The sequence below is a fragment of the Staurois parvus genome, unplaced genomic scaffold (genome assembly GCF_062004578.1).
Source record: "Staurois parvus isolate SC_StPar_1 unplaced genomic scaffold, SC_StPar_1.0 ptg000619l, whole genome shotgun sequence".
Lineage (NCBI taxonomy): Eukaryota > Metazoa > Chordata > Amphibia > Anura > Ranidae > Staurois > Staurois parvus.
In genome coordinates, this window is record NW_028318415.1 from 934,957 (window position 1) to 957,541 (window position 22,585).

Sequence of the window (22,585 nt, forward strand, 5' to 3'; positions counted from 1 at the left end):
CCCCAATGGGGACATGGAGAGTAATAATAACATGATAGGGTTGCCCACCCTGCCCCACTCTGTTGGCAAAGCTTTGCAGTTATGGTATGTGTACAGCCCTGATAGCATTTGGATGAGTGGCCAGGTGGCAGCAAAACCATGTGTCAGCCAACTGTTTTTATTGCCCCCCTCCTCTGGCTGCCCATGTGAAGGAGCCGCACATAAAACCCCAGAACATTGTAATGTACAATATTAGGCCCAGTTCACACTGATGCAAATTCTAACGGATCTGATCTGATCCAAAAGGCATAGATTTGCATGTCACCTGAAAAAGCATTGTTTTCAATGAAGTAGGTTCATATGCATGCGGTGCAATTCTGATCTGGTAAAAAAAAGGGTTCTGTGCGACTTTGGTCCAGTGCAGTGCAAATTGCATCTCCATAGACTTTAATGGGGACCAGATTGAAATCACAATCCTGTGTTCACATCTGTGCAAATCAAGCTACTAGAGAATAAACAGGTGGCACACACACCTAGTGCATTATCCAAGGTTTATGGAAAGGTATGAAAAGTAAAAACATAATGAGGATGGCCACAACGGCAAGCAAGGTGTTCCAACTGTCAGTGCGGTCAAATGGCTGACGCGTTTCGGGGACAAATCCCTTTCCTCAGAGCTACTGACCAGCCTGTATGAAGGTCAAGTGGTAAATAACCATGGCTAGATGCCTTGGGAGTAGAGCTTCACCTCCTCTACTTGTTATACGGCGAGGAGATGGATGGGGTTATTTAAAGTGCAATATTTGGTAATTTCTATAAACACATATAAACGCATATACATATATGTATATATATATATATATATATATATATATATATATGCACATACACATAGATATATACATGCACTGAAAGAGCAAGCTAATAAAAAATTATATATACATGAATGCACCGCATGCATATGAACCTACTTCATTGAAAACAATGCTTTTTGGCTTTTGGCTGTGCATTTCCTGAGGCGCTGGAGAGTACATACGATATCCGGTTCGGGTGCAAATCCAGCTGTTTGAAGTCAATAGGAGGCGATTATGCATTGAAGTCAATGGGAGGTGATTTGCATTGAAGTCAATGGGAGGCTTATCAGAATCGCATCTGAATTGAACCTGAAATGCTGAACAAATCTATTCAGAACTGTATCTGACACACAGAAATTGCAATGTGAACTCGCACCAAACATACAGTCAAAAATGGATGGACTTCACACTGCTTCAGCGTGAACCGGGTCAGAGTCAGCGCTGGGTGGAAAGGAGAAAGGCAGCTAGCAACAAGGTCAATATACAAAACCCTCCAGTATAAATAAATAAAATTCCTGTAGCAATACAATATTATCAAAATATTAAACTATTCCAAAATAAACCATTAAATACATTTTAAAAATGTGCAATTAATCAATATTTTGTGCCATTTATCTATTAAGGTGGAACTATATTCAACTCTGCTTCAGCAATGCGGCATCCCACTGCTCCCCGCCTGGCCACTGACATCTTCGAACGGTCGGCTTCCGGATCTCGATCACCAACCACTGTCATTGGCCGAGCAGGGATGACGTCATTCCCGCACATATGTGGGAGTTTAGTCAGATTCGGCACTACTGAATTTGTACATTGAGTTGCCCAAGAGCGGCTCACTATACAGGGGTGAACAAACAGGTAAGTATCTTTAATGCAGAAGAGACAAAGCATGTTTCTTCGGCATTAAAATTCCTGCCTGTCCACCATTTTTCTTTTTTTTACCTAAAGTTCCACTTTGAATATCTAAATTGTGCAATTCATTAATAAAAGTCCAATTCCTCAATTACAATGTGATAAAGTACCAAACCAAAAACATCATTTAGAGGACTAAAATCTGTTCTCAAAATAATATTGCTTTCAATGTGCTGGTACATCTCAATTGATGAGACAAAATAACATATTCATTTTCAGGGGCTGGGGCAGATATATTCTGAGATTGCAATGTCTGTTGATGACAAAAAAAAACTTCTTTGGGTCAAAAACACCCCTGCTGCTTTTATTGTAAGGAAGAACCCCTTTTAAGAAATGTTATGTTCAATGCAGCTAATCAGAAAGATGATCTATTCTGCAGAGCAGGTGCTAGGCTTTACTGATACGTTATGTTTCACAGCTTCCTATTAGTCAGAATTGAATTTTCTAACCTATTATGTATAACGGGAAAGCTGGCTTGTTGATGATTTTGAGAGGGAGCAGAAAATAAAGTGACTCAGTTCCCTGGTACCTTGGGGCCACATGCTTTTAAATTAAACAATTCCAATGATGACATTTTCATATCGTATTGTATATAGCATATATGATGGTGTTTATACCATCATATATGCTATATTACAATATACCAATATATACCAATTGCCTTTATACAGTATGTGACTGTACATGTAGGGCTTAGTGAAGTAGCTTTGAAAACAGTGTAATTAGCTTTTTTTTTTTTAGAAAGTAAAAATGAAAGGTTTAGACAAAGTTTTTTTTTTTTTTGTTCCAACATAGTTCAGGAAGAAGGATAAAAGAAGTCGCTTCCTGCATTCACTGCTGGTGACAGGAAAGGGTGTAGTTTCTTTTGTGGAATTTGCGTTTTAGATGAGACTTTCTAAGACCAGTGACACATTATTATACATATCAGTAATGGTGGCAGATACGTTACATTTTTTATAATGCTTTCAGCTATGATTAACAAAAACAAAGATCTTCATTTAATTAGACAAAGTACAATAATGGTGTAGTATTCTTTAGCAAGATCTTATATAAACTTTTATTGATTTAACTGTGTAAATCCATACTTCCCAAAGTTTCCCAGTTGTCAGAACAATCATAATTTTTGCACTTTTAGAAAAGAATGCACAAACCTTCAGTTTGTGAAGTGTCTTGGTCATCTGCTCACATTGTCAATCATATCTATACATGAGATTATGGCCAAGAAGCACCCTTTTTTCCAATATATATATGTATATTTAACAGGCAGGAATTACCAAAATAGGTATCATTGTTATATTATTAAGTTTATGATTGCCTGGATCAAGAATGGGACTTTTAGTGTGTACCCGGCCTTACTATTCTGGTGACAGAGGGGCAGGCTCTAAGAGAGTCTTTTATAAGCTGTCTGTTGGAGAATTTCTATGTCTGGGTGATAGAGTTGTCAAAGGAAAAGGAAATTTGGGGGATATCTTCTTATAGAAAGAGACAGCAATAACCTGGCAGATGTTACAACCTGTCTCCACTCCATCCAAAACTAAAATGATACATTTTCGCTTTAACGTTTCTGCATATATTACTTTATTATTACAGGTGACTGAACTTTTACAAGGCAACAGTACATCTTCTATGATATATAACACATCTGTACCACCTTACACACATCTGATCAGCCATCTGAAGTCATTTACAGAATACAATATTAGCGTTTCCTGCAGGAATGAAGTAGGCTGGTCATTGTCAAGCCCATGGATTGTTGCCAGAACTGCACAAGGAGGTAAGAGTCATAAAAAATCATGGCCAGTTTTAGGGTCAATGGGCTTTCATTGGCAATAGCAAAAGCACCTTGAAGCAGGTCAAAGGCAGTTCAGATAGTTACATAGTTAGGCTGAAAAATGACACTAGCCTATTGAGTTCAACCAACAGGAACAAATAAGTAAATAAACTGAAAACCTCCATATATTGAACCCTATAGCCAAGTAAGACAAACAAAAATCCCTTATAATGCATGGTATGATGCATGAGAGCAAACTTTGTTAGCGCTTTTAATTAAGTGTTCTTGCATGGCAAGACCACTTACTGTTATCTCACATATATATTCTTATTATTATAGCCAATTTTACCACCCTAACTCCTCCCACAGTTTTTACACTACACAGACAGTAATATACCGAAACGTGCGGATTGTTCCCAATTGGTGTGCTATTACTTTGTGGAACGTTTCGCCGAATGGTTCACGAAATATCGGCGTTTTTGTGGTGAAATTGGTCCCATAGGAATGAATGGCGAAATGTTCAAAACAAGAGTGGGAGCTGACAAAAGCTAGAGTGTGAGCTGAAAAATCAGGACATGATTTCTAAACTGCCATCACTCCCTCATTTTCAAGCCCACCTACACAAATCTTATATCAAAACGTTCAGCTATCCCTGCTGCCACTAAAAATATCCACGGCTAAGCCATAGTCCTAATAATTTTCACAATATGACCATTTGTTTGCAACTCACGCCTCCCATTGACATTCATTGAAATTCCACTCTAGCCACCTCAAATTTGAAGGGCAATTTCTAAACTGTGACTGTGCCTTCATTTTTGATATTTCAGAGACATACTATGCATCGAAAGATAGGTCTGGGTCTTGTGATTCTCACAATATAAAGCTCTTTGGCGTAGGACGCATAATTTGTAAACTACAATTGTTTGAAGATGGCAACCGCCAGTGAAGTGAGCAAGTTGGAGCAGTTTGTTTTTAACCGCTCTTCTCTGCCCTTGCTGTAGAGTGAGTTGCCATAGGAACCCAGGTGTGTGAGCAGGCAGCAGAGTGACAAGCCACTCCACTAAGTTACTCCGCCCACTCCAGTTGTAGACTACTGGTGGAGGCAAGAACACTTCACACAATTTCCCCAGAAATTGTAGCTTTTCTAGTTAGGAATGCAATTGTAAACTCTGGAAAGCTGGCAATATACTGATCGAAAGCAACAGGGACCAATCCAAATTTTGATCAGTTTGTGGCCATCCCTGCTCGACAGAAGTAAGTTGTTTGTACAGGCTTATCTAGAAACAGTCGGACAGGGCAATATGTGTGAATACACAGATTTAACTAAATATTTTAGACACTTAAAAAATGTATTGGACTGGGCAACATACATCTGCATTACAGAAGAATGAAGCTGCTGAACACCTTAAAAAGTAACAAGTATAACAGCAACAAACCTGACATTTACACTCACCAGCCACTTTATAAGGTACACCTCTTCAATTGCTTGGTAACACAAATTGCCAATCAGCCAATCACATGGCAGCAACTCGTGATGAAGACGACTTGCTGAAGTTCACATTGAGCATCAGAATAGGGAAGAAAGGGGATTTAAGTGACTTTGAACATGGCATGGTTGTTGGTGCCAGATGGGCTGGTCTGAGTATTTCAAAAACTGCTGACCTACTGGTATTTTCATGTACAACCATCTCTAGGGAAACCGAGACTCATCAGACCAGGCAATGTTTTTCCAATCTTCTATGGTCCTTTTTTAGTGAGCCTGTGCAAATTGTAGCCACTGTTTCCTGTTCATAGCTGACAGGAGTGGCACCCGGTGTGATCTTCTGCTGCTGTGGCTCATCTGCTTCAAGGTTCAACGTGTTGTGCGTTCAGAGATGGTATTCTGGCACCAACAACCATGCCACATTCAAAGATACTTAAATCCCCTTTCTTCCACATTATGATGTTCGTTTTCAGCTTAAGCGAGTCGTCTTCATCATGTCTAGATGTCTAAATGCATTGAGTTGCTGCCATGTGATTGGCTGATTAGCAATATGTGTTACCAAGCAATCGAACAGGTGTACCTTATAAAGTGGCCAGTGAGTGTAGATTAAAATAAGTTAGTAAAAGCTGTTTGTAAATAATCTGAGGATCTACATCCTACTCCACTCAACAGTATATTTACATTATATCCTCTTGCATGAACATATGGAAGAAAAAAAAATTAAGTGGCGTTATTGGCTTATGCCTAGGTCAGAGATATCCTAAAACTGGCATTTTTTACCCAATCTGCCATGTGTTTGATGCTATGATGTCATGTGATATAAGCACTTGAAAGGATGTATAAAAACTCTCTAATAAATAAATTAAAAAAAAAAACTAACATCGATTAGAAAAGTAATGAACCTGATTCTTTTTCAGCCCCATCTATTGCTCCTGAGAACATCACCATTGTATTAAATGGATCATACTCATTAAAAGTCAACTGGAGTCAGCCTCCACTCAGTGCTATGAATGGAGTTCTTCTAGGTTATATGATAAAGCACACATGGAAAGTCTATGGAAGTCCAGTAAGTATCAAAAGGTTTAAATACATATGTGCGCTAAGTTTTGGGATGGGTTCTTATTATTAATATATATAAATGGGTTATAAAAACACATTCATTTTGTTAAAACTACAGGTTCTTGATAAATTCACTATCATACCGGACTATTGGTTCCTGCAATTTGAGTATGCCATCTCAATGCTTTTATTTATTTATTTATTTTGGTTTGTTTGCAGGCTGGCTGGCAAGTTAGATCTGGGAATTTTTCTTTTTTGTTGTTTGACATGCGTTTGCCCTCCATGTGCTCCTTGCTGTGAAAGCCAGTTATAGACTGGGGCCATGGCCATTTTCTGTATCAATGCATTTACTGCTGACTCTTTGGGCTTGCAGAGTGTAGGAGTTCAGATTACTGAAAACATTAAGCTTAGCTCACTAATAATTATTAATAACTCCACACATTATAAATTGTTATATTTTTCTCCTAAAATGTTTCAATACACAACCATAATCAATGCTCAGTTGTGGAAGCATTATTTCTTGATGTAAATGAACATTGAACTAATGAAAAGGTGGGAATAAACTGTTCGAATTTCAGCTGGCTCCTGAGGAGCTGGATGAAATTCACTTAGTGGGTGGCGCTGTTGGATGCCTCCTTGCCGACATCCCTTAAATGGGGGATGCAGCCTTAACGGTCAAACAGCGCCTGTTTCCAATAAGATGCAGCCACTCTTCAGCTCTTTTGGCATTTGGTGGGGCTCACTGTCAAAATACAATAGTTGCAGCAGAAGATTTGTCCATCTGTGCTATGTATCATTTATGGAGGAATATGTTGGGTTTTTCTGTTCAGCCCACAGGCCAGCTTTATTTTCTCATCATTATTTTACCTCCAGACATTGACATTTTTTCACCATCTCAAACAGCTCATTATCCTGTTTTCCTCAATAAACATCTAAATTCCCCAATTACTGACCCAAATCTGCAGCCACATGTTGTGCTGGGGCCTGAGTCTTCTTGCTTCTGGACATGATGTGGACATTTCCAATCTGTTGCTAGGGTCCTTGAAGTCTCCTGAGGAATCCAATGGTAACATCATGATGAGGGGTGGCAAATTAGTGGTCAACAGTGGGCCAGGGCAGTGCTGGATCACCAGTCTTCATTTCTAGGAGAGGCATGACAGAAAGTCAAATGATGGCAGATTCAGATTGACTCCGCCCCTTGAAGACGTCAAGTGACGAAACGCGTTGGGCCTGGCCTAGTGGATGTGACGTTGGAACGTTCCTCCCAGCTGTCGGCTGTTTGATCGCATTGCAGGAGGTTCGTCCCTTGGCTTTTGTCTTGTGGATGTGGCATTTTAGAGGCTGTCATTGCTGGTGTCAGCTAGACACCTTCTTTGTGAGTGCAATACTTTATTAATAAAATTTTACTGGTTTTAAACGTACTGCACCATCATATCTCTTCTTATTCCTCGAGCTTTGCCCATGTTATTGGAAGATCATTTACTGCTTAGCTGTTCCATATGTGCTGCCTAGTTGTTCCATATGTGCTGATTGGATCACTATTGGTTGCTGTTCCTCTACTGGGATATCCTGCAGATCATCGCTCACAGAGCAAAATGCTATCATGCTGGTTTATAATATAATCAGCATATAGCTCTGGTGAGTGTATTCATTTCATCTGGTGTCGGATTTGCTTGTTTTCAAGATTGACATTAAGTTGATATTGGACTATCACTGTTATGGTGGCTGGACTTATGTTTATCTTTATGAATTAATTTATTTTTATTATTTATCCTTGCATGTTTTGTGAATAATTAGTGCACTTTTTATTTGTACACAAAGTTAGAGAGGATTTAGGATTTTTTTTTTACAAAAAGAAATTGTGAATAGGTGGGATTTTTTTTAGCACAGTAGCTCACAAACAACTTTTTAAACAATTTTGCATGTTGACATGTTTCTCATGGTATACTTTGCCAATAAAAGGCATTTTGCCATTTGGCTGCCTTACAAGACAATTTTTTGTTGGGGGACTTTAAAATTACAGCATTTGGGTTTAGCAAGCTTACGAAGTAGAATCCTACTCTTTTTATCTTCTGTGACAGCACAAGACTCTGTCACTGTGAGAAGATAGGGAAATGTGACACTGGATGAGAATCCTGTGTCACATTTACCTATCTACTTACAGTGTCTCATCATATCACTTAGGGTGAAAGCAATGTTGCAGACTAGTATTTCTGGGCAGAGAAAGCTGTGGATTTGGCTTTCTCTGGATTCTGCAGCTCTGGTTCAGAACATTCAATCCTGAGTCTGGATTTTGCTAGACACCTGCAATCTGGAGTACACAGGTGTGAAGTGTTGTTATACAGTATACTGAGGTCTGAGAATAGCTCAGAACTCCCAATTTGGAGACCACTCCCATTAGGGGAGACAGAAGGTCTCTTTAAGGGGCCAGAGGAACCAGCCAGAAGCCAGGAGACAGAGGTCAGGACTGCTCCTATCAGGATGTCAGGAGAACCCCCAACCATAGGCCAGAGGTGGGCCGTGCAGCAGGATGCTGTCACTAAAGGCTAGCGTGCCCATTATCCAGAAGAGCTGGACAACACAGTCTGAGAGACTGGTTAGATGAGCAGAGCGGTACTGCCATTGAAGCTGAGGTGGCTTGGCATTTTCCAGTGTGTGGATTTCTGCTGAAGTTAGAAAAGATCCCCTACATGGTAAGCCATTCGTTTGTTAACTTTTGCTTTCTTTTAAATAAAAGTGGGCTACCACTGTCTGTCGCGGACTCACTAAAATAATGCACCTACCATGAGAACTAACTACTCCATGTCATAGCTCAGTGTAAATTAGCAGAAATGTTGATTTTTGGCAAAGCTGGGCAATCGATTTCATTCCTTTACCTTAAAAGCTTTGATCGTATTAAGAATTTACATAATTTTTATCTGCTGAACATATTTGTATGCAATATATGTATTCGTTGTCTCTTAGAATAGAGGAACTATGTCAAGGGCTGTCATCAGAGAAATAGCTGATGTTTCTGCTGGTGACAGAAAAATGTAACGGGTGACTACATGGCTTAACTTTTAGTTCCGTCTCAGAACAGCTTGCATAGCGTTTTTCTCCCACTCAGTGGCTAAAGGAAAAATGTGGTTAACCACCAGTAATGCAGTCACTTGTTTTTGTCCTAGGATAAAGTGAAAGATGTTTTGTTGTGCGATGCCTGGCTAATCCATTTCATGTCATAAGCTACTATCAGAGATGCACAGTTTAAGGGAGCTATGATTGATAAAAGTATTGTTTATATTGAGACCTTTGGCTATATAAGACCTTTTGTGTTGCTGTTTTTTGCAATTGTTTTCCCTGGCACTAAAATCCCCATCCCATAATATATGTAACCACTCTGTGGGCTGTACAGATATTCAATCTAAAAATGTACTTAAATTTGAATAAATTATTATAATGCCATTCAGGCCTGGATCTAAGGGGGTGTCGGGGTGGGCTATGCCCCCAGATTTTAGTTGCCCCCCCCAGATCATTGAGAATGCATCCAATTGAGACTTGATGGGGAAAATTTATGTATGGGGCTCTCTGATGGGGACAGTTGATGTAAGGGGGCTCTCTAATGGGGACATTTGAGGATTCATGTAGTACAGAAGCATGCCAAGTGAATAGGGAATACCAGTTCCATGCATCTCTATGACATTATGCCACCTGACTTTTTTTATGCACCCCCAAATTAGATGGGCCAGATCCGGCCCTGATGCCATTTCAACTATTTTAATTACAATTAACATACAAAAGACTGTTGAAAACAGATCTCTCTCATACAGTCCAAAAAATTACAGATAGTACTGTATGTAAAAAAATACATTGACAAGTCCAGCATTTTAGGATCTCAGTTAATCAATTTTGAAATATATATCCCATAGTTTGTAAACTCTATAGCTTTCACACAAACTAAATAATATAAACTGTTTTGGGTTATTTTTACTCCCAAAATGTAGTAAATACATTTTGGCCTAAATTCATGAAGAAAAATTATTTATTTTCAAAATCTTATAACAAAAACTAAGCAAAAAAGTATTTTTTTTTCACAATTTTTGGTATTTTTTCATTTATATAGCAAAAAAAAAAAAATAGTTGTGATCAAATACCACCAAAAGAAAGCTCTATCTATCTTAAAACAAAGGATACAAATTTAATATGGGTACAGTGTTGCATGACTGAAAGCTGAAAATTGGCCTGAACTGGAAGGGGGTGAAAGTGTCTGGACGTGAAGTGATTAAAGTGTATGTAAAATCAAATCTTTTTGAGGTTATGGATACAGTGGTGAGAGATGAGAAACCCTGTCAAGTTCCTATTGTGGTCTGTGTCCTCAATGGAGAGATTCACCCTCTGTCTGTGTAACCCCAATAGGGCATGCCACTCACAAGGCCATATGAGCGCCTCCGGTGGCACTCATGGAGGCACAATAGAAGGCAGCACTGAGGTCAGAGTATCAATACTGGACACTCCATCCTTAGTGCAGCTCAGTAATGCTGAGCCTGAAAAATTCATAGGCTCATTGTTACAGAAACTCCCTGCCTGGCCGATGTGCCTGTCACACAAGTGCCCCCACCCTGAAAAGCCTAGGTCCTCAGAACAGAAGGTGATGGAAAATCCAAGTTTTTGAGTTGTCATGGATGGTAAATATCCCCTCACTTTGGAGACATGTCCTCTACCTTCCTGCTGTTTTTCTGGGACAGGAACTAAAATAAATCACAGACAGAAAAAAAAATCTGATAGGAGTTTAAACCATTATTTCTATTATAACCAAGAGTTTTGGCTTTGCCTATACTTTAATTCTAACCAATAGTGCTGTAGTTTAACCTGAAATATTAAACTTTCCCACTGGCTACGTTCAGGCAGTGGCTTCTCTTGATATCTGTGTCACACATTAGTTCTCTCTTAAGCCACAAACCATCTTAAACAAGCCTTAGCTAATTTGTTTCCAAAAAACACCTTGAATATTACTTCTTTATCATTATCCTACCCATCAAAAATGTTGGCATGTCTGATAAAGTCCCATATGTTTTGTTATATTTACAGTGTTGCTTTTCTATTACTTAAAATATTTAATACTCCACCTTGACAATTTGTATTGCATATACTATTTTGAGCACAGCCGCTGGGATGTGGGTGACACTTCAGGAGCTAGTGTACAGGTAAAGATTGACAACCTGCACACTGGTAGCCTTTGTTTACATTTTAGGTGTGCCAGCACTTGGGTGCGACCAGTACAGCAGGAGCCATTCCAGTTGTGGTTACCTGGTTCCCAAGACTCAGCAGGCTGCGCATAAAAGGGTGGGGGAACTGCTTGGCCATGTTTTTGGGCCACAGACCTTACTTAGATTTATTGTGGGTATACAATTGAATAATGACTGTTTTAAGATGGCAATGGTGGTGTAAGACTGCAGATTGCACTGTTTTGGCTTTCCTTGGGTACTCTGCTGGCATGCCATAATATTTTTTTTTTTTCTTTTTTTTAGAGCAACATTATTTAGCTTTCAGATGTAACCGATGCATGTGTTTGTCCGTTGCATAATTTACGAAGTGGGAATAAATAATAGTTTAATTTGTGTAATTTACATTTCTGTGAGTAGGCAAGACAATAATTTGTACAATAAGTAGGCAACACAGCTTTTCCCATCAAACTCACTTCAGTTCAATCGGTTATCATAACGCACACTGCACTGAGCACCTGAACAGCCTGGAGGAGACACAGCTAGATTACAAGCAGATGAAGGAGGAGGGATCAGTGACGCAGCTTTGCACAATACTTTTGCCAAAGTGACCAATGGAACTTGTAGTGTTTCCATTGAGCAGCAAATGGTTCAGACCATTTCAAATGACTGAAATAACTACAAATCTTTGTAGGGACAAGTGTGATTCAGGTTAGGTTCGGTTTGGGATTTGGGGATGCTTTATGTGACCATACTTCATGTTACACCCTAAGGGCTCATGTACACTGCAGGTGATAAACTCACGTTCAGGAGCTTTTCTGCGTTTTTCAGTAGCCCCTGCACTCTCCCTAATGTTTTCCTATGTGTCCATGTGCACATAATTGTTTACAGGCAGTTGCATTTACAGTCGTTTTTTTGAACGCACCAAACTTGCGATCAGGAGTAGATTTTATCTGCGCTTGAAACGTCAAACGCTTGTAAATGCGTGTAAACGTGGCTAACCGCGTAGGTAAGCATTTGCGTTTAGAAGCGTTTTTTTAACTGTTCCATATCCAAATGCTGTCTAGAGCCTTTTTTCATCATTAGAAATGCATGCAAAGCGTTTTCCATGTATTAAAATGGACCCGATACACCAACGCAGTCAGTTCCAGGTTTTTCGTGAAGGAAAAAAATGGTAGAACGTGCTGCATTATGCTCAGGATGGGATCCATAGTGAATACAACCAGAAAAGACAAGTAATCTCAACACATACTGCTCTCTCTGCTTCTGCTCTATTTCTCTCAAAATGTCCGAAATAGTTAATTTTGTACTGTTTTTTTTCAGTGCATTCTGGGCATTTTGGAAGGTCTCCTGATGTTATCTTTAAAAAAACGCTTCTAAACGCAAATGCACATAAATGCGGTATGCAAATGCAGCTAAACAGATGTTTTTTAACCTATGTTTTCCAGCAGTCAGTTTCCATCAGAAGTGTTTTCCAAACGTCCTGTGTACATGAGCCCTAAATATGGGTGCAACATGAAACCTAATATAAAAGGTGAACTTAACCTTGAAAGGTGTCTAGTTGTAGTAGCTGAAAGAAACAGAAAGTAAAGCCTGGAGCCATGTAGTCTTTACCTACAGACTACTGTCAGCAGTGAATCCTCTTATGCAGGTAAAAATGTTGTCTCTTATGCCCCTTTCACACGGGGGCGTTCAGATCAGATCCACCTGTCAGTTTTTCAGGCGGACATGATCGGAAGCTCCATGGAGTCCTATGGACAGGTGGATGTAAACGGACTTGTGTCTGTTTACACTCGCTTACCTCCAGGTCAGATTAAGTCTGGTAAAGAAAAAGGACTGCATCATTTTCCGTTTTTGGCAGAGCGGATCAGAAGTAGCTTGACAGAGGAGTTGGTTTACTCCCGGCCACTAAAGGATGTGACATCTGTCCTGCTCTGCTCCAATCAGCAGGAGATGTTGTGACGGCGTGGCATCAGACCCCAGCCCTTCTCACCAACATGTGACCGAAGGACTAGCCAATCTAAAACCACACTGCCACTTGCGTAACAATGCCACTCTCAGCTGCCCCCTGCACAAAGATTTTCCAGCTCACTGGACCACAATCTATGTGCCAGCAGCCTGAGAGCGATTGTTACTGCATCAGGTTAATTATGCAATTAACCCTTCACACTGCCACCAACGTCTTATTACAGAGAAGGAGGAAACTCACAAATCTTAACAGTAACACTATGATGTTTGAATAAGCACCTGTATACACACTGCCACCGCAGACAGATGTATTCAGAGGTTTTAAAACACACAGTAGCACTCTTCAGAGACAGGGATTCTTAGTTTGCATTAAAGAGCTTTAGAAACAATTCAACACTTTTCAGAAAATAGGATTTATTACTAAAAAGGTCAAAATGGTGCAATAAAAATATTTACAGAAAAGATGTAGCCTATATATATATATATATATATATAGAGAGAGAGAGAGAGAGCAATAACACAACAGAGAGATAAAAGAAAGAAGTTTCAGAAGGTAGGATACCTGCAGAAGTCCTTGGTTTAAGCAGAGCTCAAGTGTCCTGAACAAAAGGGTACTTTTTCTCCCAAAGTTGGTTCCTGATGTTAAAAGGGAGAGTCTCTTCATCCTCTCTCCAGGCATGACAGCCTTTTCTAGTGTCCCAGCAGGGGGTGTCCACTGTGTCCAGTGTCCACTGTCCATAGGTACATGTAGCATCCTATCCACTGGTAGAATAATATGCAGAATCATATTCTGAACGTCCAGACACCAAGTATGACATATCCTGCTGTGATGGATAAAAAGATATTGCTCTCTACTCTCTGGTAGACGTTACCTAGGGGTGTAAGGTATCAGGTGACTTGTATTAAAATGACATATTTGAATATATGATTTGTTTTAATGTACCTTGTTCCTGTCGGGATTATGAATTTGTATTTAAAAGTGATTCAAGTGGGATGTACGTTTTACTGCCACTCTGGAATGCTTTACATGTCCAGTGACTGATTGATTTATAGCTTTACGACCAGGCCAAGGCAAGAGTCTGACAGACATCATGGGACCAGCTAATTGGGTTTACAACCATGAAGCGTATCCAGCTGTGCCTGATGCACTTGTGACCCCCAACATACACACACACCACATGCCATTCAAAAAGGGGGGGGGGAAGACTGAATGGAGTGAGAATGACATTTGCAGAGTATGATACAATATGGTAGATCTTAACAAACTGGTTGTCCGCGTCCAATCTCCACAGATGTGTTTACAGATCCCCTCCTGATTGGAGCAAAGTCTGCTTCATGTGGAAGAGACTGCTCCTAAGGTTGTGTGATTCCTCTGTTAACTGACATTTCATGCTGGACAATAAGTTGTCTCCACCAATTTTTCACTGCATGCTTACACAGCGGAATCCAAGATCTTTGCATCCACACATTGTCAGTGCAGCCATAATCCCAGCAGCGCATCTCTCAGGCTTCCTCATTAGTCATGGATTGAAAATCCTCCAGCTTGAACTGCAAGTGGAATCAAAGCACAAATTGTGCAGATCCAAGAGTATAGAAACTAAAGGTTCAGATCACAATTAAAGCTATAGATGGTATTTGGCACAAACCTATGGATCTGAGGTGGAGAATACAGGAGTGCTTTATGTGTTTTATCTAATGTGCACTCTACTCACTTGCTGCTGGTAACACTGTGTTGTTCCATAAATATTAGTGGCTTCAAATGATGTTAGACACATGATTTGTGTTTTTGGTACAGAAGACACCAAGTATTATACATTATATTATATCCTTTATTATCTCAGCATTGCAAACAAATTCTGCTTTCTGACCTCTGCTTACTCAGAATAGATATTCTCATGATGAAGCTCTGTTTTTTTTCTTTCCAAACTCTAGTTTCCATTAATATTAGCCTTTATGTTTTCTTCTAATCACATGGCACCATGTTCCCATAGTCACTTCTTTACAAGAAATTGCCTATACATTTCCACATGGTCAGCAAAAATAAGGGAGAAGTATACAAAGCCTTATGATAGTTGTTGGGCTTCAGAGTAATATGGGGAAATTCTGCTTTAACAAAAGGGTTCATATTTCTGGAAGGTGGGGAGAACTGAAAATGTCTTGCCAGCTATTTCATCAAAGTTTTCCAGATTTACAATTTTTTTTTGTGACTAATAACCTGAATAATTCGTGTAATGCTGAAATGATCTTTTTAGAACAGTAGATCGCATCTTGAGCATAAGTATTTTCCTATGTGACTTTACAAACCACACTTTTAAATGTGTGCTTTCCTTTTAAAATTAATTGATTTGTGGTAATTGATAATAGGTTATAGACAAAGCAGTTTCAGCACCATTCCAGACCAGTTAGAGGCCTGTGACCTCTAACCATGTCTCACACTGCAGGTTACTGAGTTTGCTAGTTAGTGATGGCATCCCTTATGGGGTCCTTATAAACTGCAGATGATGTGTGAAGAGCTTCTGAATCTCTTGATGGATAAGATATATAACCAGTGTGAAATAACAGGGCAAAAAGATGTTTATGTTGCTTCCTTGGTCAGTTTAACAGATTGATGACAGCAAAAGCATTAGCCCATTTCTTATATTTGCAAATTTTAGGACTACGCAGTCTTTTTGAAACATTAATTTAAAAGGTTTTAGATTAGAAGTAAAGCTAGATATGCAACAATAGAATTTTTTTTGTTTTGAAAGCTAAATGGAAATTCAGAAACATTTTCCTTCAGAACATTCCATCTTGCCATCACTGAGTTATCAAACAAGCCCCAAAATTTTGTCCACATCTGCTAATTGAATAATGTATTAAACAGGTTTGTTTTGTGCCTTGTATGATAATTCCCTATCAAAAACCACATTGACAGTTACAATTTTTGTTCCTTTGAGAAAAAAGTTCTGTTCTACGTCTTCAAATGTTCTCGTCACTACAGTCCAAATGATTGTAAATTTGACCCCACTAGCCATTAGAAAAGCAAACATTTGTTCCAAAAATGAAAATTTTAAAACCAAATTCCACTGGTGTATGGCCAGCTTTACAATAACTCCCTTCAAAATAATAGTGTAGGACGTGTGTCTTCTATTATAGTGGAGAATAGAGGGGTGTGTCTTGACCAGGTCTGTTAGATAATTTAGGACAGCAGACAGAGTGGTCAGACTTTAGTGTCTGTTGTACAGCACAGTCATATGTATCACAACTGCTGCCTATAAAAAAAAAGGAGGTTGATAGTATGATATCCCTCTGACATCTATTGCTCTGACTTCCGTTGAATGTTAAAGGAAACCTCTACAGAGACCTGTGTATGCTTGAAACTTGGAGGCTGTCACGGATATCTTCCATATGGAGATGGTTTTTGCTTGCCAATCATTGGCTTCAATACTTTCTGGGTTATTTGCATGGCATAAACTTGGAACATATAAAGTCAGAGTAAAGTCATAACTCGTGATCTGCATGCTTGTTCCTAATTGGTGATGTCCATCATTTTTAGAAGAAGAAGCCAGCAAACTTCCATATTATCTCAGTATAGGTTTCCTGTAATGATAATGTTTGATTCAGATGTTGTCCATAAAACCAGCAAAATAGTGGAAAATTAGCAATCTGCTAATATCTTGATTAGCTGGTTTTCCACAGTAAACCCAAAAATATTAAATAACACCTTTGAGAAGGTAAAGGCGTAGTTCACCTTAACCAAAAAAGAAAAAAAAAACTACAGTACATGTGAAGATAAGGGGTATCTGTATGACGGTAGATGAAAACAAACTGTGCAGCTCTGGCCAAAGTTGAAAAATTTGCTGTAGATGTACTCCATTTATGTACCTCCCAGAGCCGGTCTCAAAAACTCCCAGAGATGGCATCATGCCTTGTTGCTAGGATGTTGCTAAGACGCTCCCAGTTGTTACTGTTCACTCCCACCATCACAGGAGTGAGCTCTCAAATGCTGACCTCAGAGCTTTCTGCATCAAGGGTGAGAAAATGCACGTGTGGGGGTTTGAATCAGAAAAAGAGTTCACTCCTGTGATGGTGGAGGTGTACAATAACAGCTGGGGATTGCCTTAGTAATGCCCTAGTGACAAAGCAGGATGGGATGATGCGATGTCTGGGAGTTTTTCAGTCAGGCTCCGGGAGGTATGTACTGTAAATGGCCTACACATATAGCAAGGGCATTATTCAACTTTGGTCCAAGCTGCACAGTTTGTTTTTATCTACAGATGCCCCTTAGCTGCATAGGCAATTTTTGGTAAAGGTGAACTATGCCTTTAAGCAGAATGGTAAAGCAGAGTATTCATTTGTAAATGCACTTCATTTGGCATATTCTGCACTATCCAAGAATAAGTGAAAGTTCCATCCTACTTCTGACAGCTGTTCTTTAGAGAATGTTTGTCCCTGTTTGCTTTCCTACATTGTTTCTGCTCGTTGGCCTTCTATCTGAAATGTCAGCAGTGTTTTGTTTTGTTTAATCCAAGGCTCCCACTCAGACTGATGACATTGCTGGATGATCAAGTGAGATTTTACTTCCCGCAATCACACTGAGGTCACTAAATCCATATTCCAGCAAATTTTTAGGCAAAGCTAAAATAAAACATTTCATCTAATTATTTTCTACTAGAAAGGTGCAGATCAACACATCAGGACAAGCAGCCCCAAAGCAAAATCGTGTAAATTCTGCTCACTTTTGTTTGTGGAATTAAAGAATCACCTTTACAGAAAAAATAATAAATGTACATATTTTTGCAGAAAAAAAGGAGCCCAGCACAGCCATGCTGTTTTTCAAAAGTGACAACAGATATGCTGTCACAGGGAAGTGGGGATCGGGGGGAGAAGTGGCAGGAGCTGGAACATGTTACATGTTCCACTCTAAATATAGGTGGAACATGTAACCTGTTCCAAAGGTGAGCTTAGCCTTTAAAAGGAGACCAGAGCCTAGGGTTGTCACCTCATCCCTTTAAACCCAAACACATTAATTACACAGGTTCTGAGGCTAATTTAATTCAGAAAGGGCTAAGAAAGTTTAATTGCCACCTTAATCAGACACAGAACCTGCATAATTAATGTGTTCAGACTTATATTTTATCGTAAGATATTTTTTTCTGCTGCTTTATCTTCTCTACACCAGTTCACTTTAAATTACGTTTTACAATTTTTTTTTTTCTCTCCAATTATCATAATCTTATAGAAAAATATTATTGTTTGGTCTGTTGTATTTAAAGATGGTAATTTTTTTCAAGTTTGAAACTTTTTTTATTACCTATAAAAAAATCTTTTTTTTTTTTTTTTTTTTTTTTTTTTAAACAAACATTTAATACATGGTACACCCATGACACTGGTTTCACAAAGCATTTTTCCAAAAAGGTGGCACAGCAACAGCTTTGAGACAGTCCTAAGACAGACACATTTTTCCTCTTACTCATTCAGCTGTGTGTGTGTGTGTAATCTCAGCTTTGGCTATTGTGGTACTTTTTTTTAACAAAGCAGTTAAGATTAGCCTGGTAAACGCATGAAAGGAAGTCTAGAACTCAACCGCTTGCTGCTATTCTAGATATGAAATATGCCTAAGAAAGAGGTATAAATATTATGTAATAATGAATAAAGAATATATGTATTAAATAGTACACACTCCCTTTAATGCTATATTGTGTGTGCATAGTGTTCGGACTAAATGTGTCTCCTTGCAGTATACAGGTCTGTAATCCTCTACTAGTTCTTGGCATCTGCATTCTCTAGGTAGGAGATGCTAGACACAGCATTACATTTTCAAGATAAAAATAAAATTCAGTTCTTGTGACAAAAGCCACATTTTATTTCCTGTGAACAAATAAGCCACCACACAAATACTTCCATTATCAGGCGGATAACAGACACAGGCTTTGAAAATGGGAAGGCATCCAATTTATTACAGAACATAATGTTTTGCTTTGGGTAATATTGATAGTTCATTGGCCCTCTACGTATACTACAGTATATGATGTCCAGGGATGGATTTCCATCGCTGAAGCCTGTAGACACACAATCTTTGGTGTCCAAACCAACTATAGAATCAACTCTCTGACAAAACAAACATTTTTGTGTTATTATTCCTATCCTAGGTTAGGGTAATGTAACAGTTTGTAAATAAGCATTCATGGGATGACTGCATTTCTGTTTATCATAGGAAAAATGTATGGCAAAAAGCATGAAGGAAAAAATCCACCCCTTTGCCTTTTAGGCTAGGTTCATATATGTGCGGGTGGCGCTGCTGCGGATCCACACAAAAATCTGTGCAGCCGCATCACCCGCACAGAGGAATGTGGACCCGCTGGTGGGTCGCCCGCACTGGAAATCGCAACCGTACTGGGAACCAAGGTTCCCATGAGGGCTGCGTTTTCAGAAGAAATACAGGGCTTCTTCCCTGTGTGTCCCGGGGCAAGGGAATCCGTGCAAATGAATGGGCTCTCGTGCCCGCGCAAATGCTAACCGCAGGAACACGGATATGTGAACCAGGGGTTACTGCTTATAGGCAGAAGGCTACTGTGCAAAATGCTAACTCCAAATTGTACACATAGAAGGCTCCAAGATCTCCTAACAATAATGTCCAGTATTGTGAATGTTTTGTTAGTCAAGCTGAATGGTCTTGGCTGCTTCCATACAAGGAAGAAAACCCAACAAAAACAGAGGTACTGAGGGAATTCAAGTAGATAGCATTAAGGGTGATGACAGAGTCTAGAGTAGTTCTTTTAATATTAAAAAATCAACAACATAAAAGATCCAATGCCTTTTGGGAGTTGACATGCTTCTGAGTGAAGTCACTTCAGGAATGCCCAGAGCTTTATGCTGTATTCCTAGCTTGTGCAAACATTTTATCATATATCTATAAACCCTTTTGGGTCCAGACATTCCTGAAGTCCTGATGAAGGGGTATTGTGTGAACCCCTGAAACATGCAGGATATGTTATTTTGTTGATTTTTCAAAAATAAAAAACTACTCTATTCTCTATCACTATTGGTATGGCGCCCTTTCAGCCATCTAATGATAAATCTGACCCTGATGATGACCACTGTCATGTAGACAAGAAATGTGGGGAAATACCTTCAATGAATGTCTGTAAAAAACACACATTATTCGTCCCTTCAAAACATACCTATAACTTCTCCAAGCTATCCAAATTAACAAAATATTTTGGCTGGAGTTTTATTCAGTTCAGGAAACAATCACTGTATACTCTTGCATTAAAAAAATGTAAGGGAATGTACTACACATTTTGGTAACATAAATAAAGTTAGGACAATGACTGCACATTCTAGATAATGGTAGAAAACAATGGGTCTGTATGTAAAAACAGGAACTTTACAGTATACTTTAGTTCTGCTGGTCACAGTTATTTCTGCTAACCAGAAATGAAACTGGGTGACAGGCAACAGGAATTGTGGGATCAATGCTGAATTTACCCCAATGCACCTTCATACCAGCAGTATTGTAAGCTGGGGATAGGTGGCAGGTACAAAGCTCCCTGGGGTGACTACACTTTCAGCACAAATGCCCGTCCAGTGATGTAGTGACAAACAGTGCAGTGCTCATTGGTGCTGTTTACAAGTCTATTTACAGGTGCTCAACAGTGTTCCACAAAATAAACGAGGAAAAAATTCCAAAACAAAATCGTAGCCGTGTCTCAGTACTAGCTACCCAAAATCCATGTCCTAACTAGCAGGCCTAATGCTTGTCAATCTTCATACACGATTTTATAGCTTCCACCAACCTTGCGTCTCTCACAGACATGACTTGTCTGTTCCCCAGGCTCAAGAGAACTAGCTCTGAGTTTCACATGAACCTAAGTTGCCAAAAGGGAGAAGTGCAAAACTCGAATCAGAGGTCTCTAAAAATGTACGGGAGAAGCCTCTGAGATGTGTAACCCCTGAACAGGACTTTTCCAACTTCCCTTTGACACACTGTGCTACAGTGTGTATTTTCATGCATCTGCTGCTTGTGTTTTCATATGAGTTGTGCAGTTTTGCATTGTACTTTTTAAGAACCCCCATTTATTTTAATGCAGCCGGGTTCATAGTAGAACTAAAAGTAATGGCATGTTAACGTGCATTGTGTTAAGAATTTAATTCAGTTGACTTTGCAGGTAGGACCTAACCAGTGTACCCAAGAATTCAGTAAATACACATGGATACTTTGTCTATTTTGTGGAAATTGAGTGTTCACAGAATTAAGCTAATTTACAGCAATGGCACCACATATGTTGCAGGTCATACACTTCTTCAGGCAGAAGAGGACACTGTTTAATCACAAGGCACATTCCAATAGTAATATTAAAGTCATACACATACCACAGAATGCCAGAGGAACACTTCTCTAGGAGGAGGCTATGGCATGTTCACACTGTGATCCATAAATGTTCCTACAAATATCTGTATGCCAGTCAGAGACTCTTCCAGGAAGCTGAAGAGACCCTGTAAGGGGAGACCTACTCTTTCACTCCTTGACAGGTACCTTCTCCTTAATGCTACTCCTACTCTCTCCATAACCAGCAGGGGCTCTGTCCCCATTTTACTTCCACACTGTGGGTGCCCCAAATGACTCAACATTCCACTATATATGAAAATCCTCAGACAAGATGGCTGCCCAAGTCTTGCGGGATTTTAGTATCCATTAGCATAGCTGTCCTCTCCAAAATGGTTGCCTGGAGCCCATAGCAGGAGACATTTTGTTTTCAATGGGCTCCTGTCAGCCTGGAGAGCCACCTTCAGGTTGGAGGGTATACTGCAACCTCCACCTGCCTACAAATTGAATGTAAGTCAGTGCTCACACAATACAGCATAAAGGAATTTTCTATATTGCACTGCAACGCATGCTATTGGCATATCGGGACTTATTAAAAATTATTTATTTACTCAGCAGCATAAAAATTGCTGCCTTATTGTATGCAAGGGATGGTTCTACTTTAGTGCTGTTATCCATTTGTTTCTGTTAAAATATGGGAAAATTATGAAGTAGCCAAGACAACTATCTCCTTCTTCCATATAGAAATTGCTGTCATGCTTCTGCTTTGCAGTACTGACCAAGGCATAAAATAGATGAAATCAGTGCAGAGAACCAAGCAGTGAAAAGTGGTCCTGCCCTTCATCTGAGGTCTGTATGGGGGCAAAAAAGTTAGGAGGAACCCATAAAGAACTTTTTTTTTTCAAAATTAACTTGTACATGAAAGGAAATGAGCCATAACCCTGGGCAAATTAAACTGAGCATATAATGGAAGAACTGATATTTAAAGGTTTCATTCAGTGGTCTATCAAATATATATGCTTCTCTTGTTGATCCAAATATTAAGCAATCTCTGGAGTT

The 22,585-nt window shown here is 39.3% G+C and overlaps 1 protein-coding gene across 3 annotated transcripts in view; it reads left to right on the forward strand.

Moving 5' to 3' along the window:
- MERTK (MER proto-oncogene, tyrosine kinase) overlaps positions 1-22,585 on the forward strand; it is a 149,951-nt gene that overhangs the window by 56,862 nt on the left and 70,504 nt on the right. For all 3 annotated transcript variants that reach the window (XM_089693262.1, XM_089693260.1, XM_089693261.1), the window contains exons 7-8: positions 3,330-3,513; positions 5,911-6,059. In XM_089693262.1, the coding sequence (XP_089549388.1) occupies positions 3,330-3,513; positions 5,911-6,059 (333 nt within the window). The remainder of the gene's footprint in view (positions 1-3,329; positions 3,514-5,910; positions 6,060-22,585) is intronic.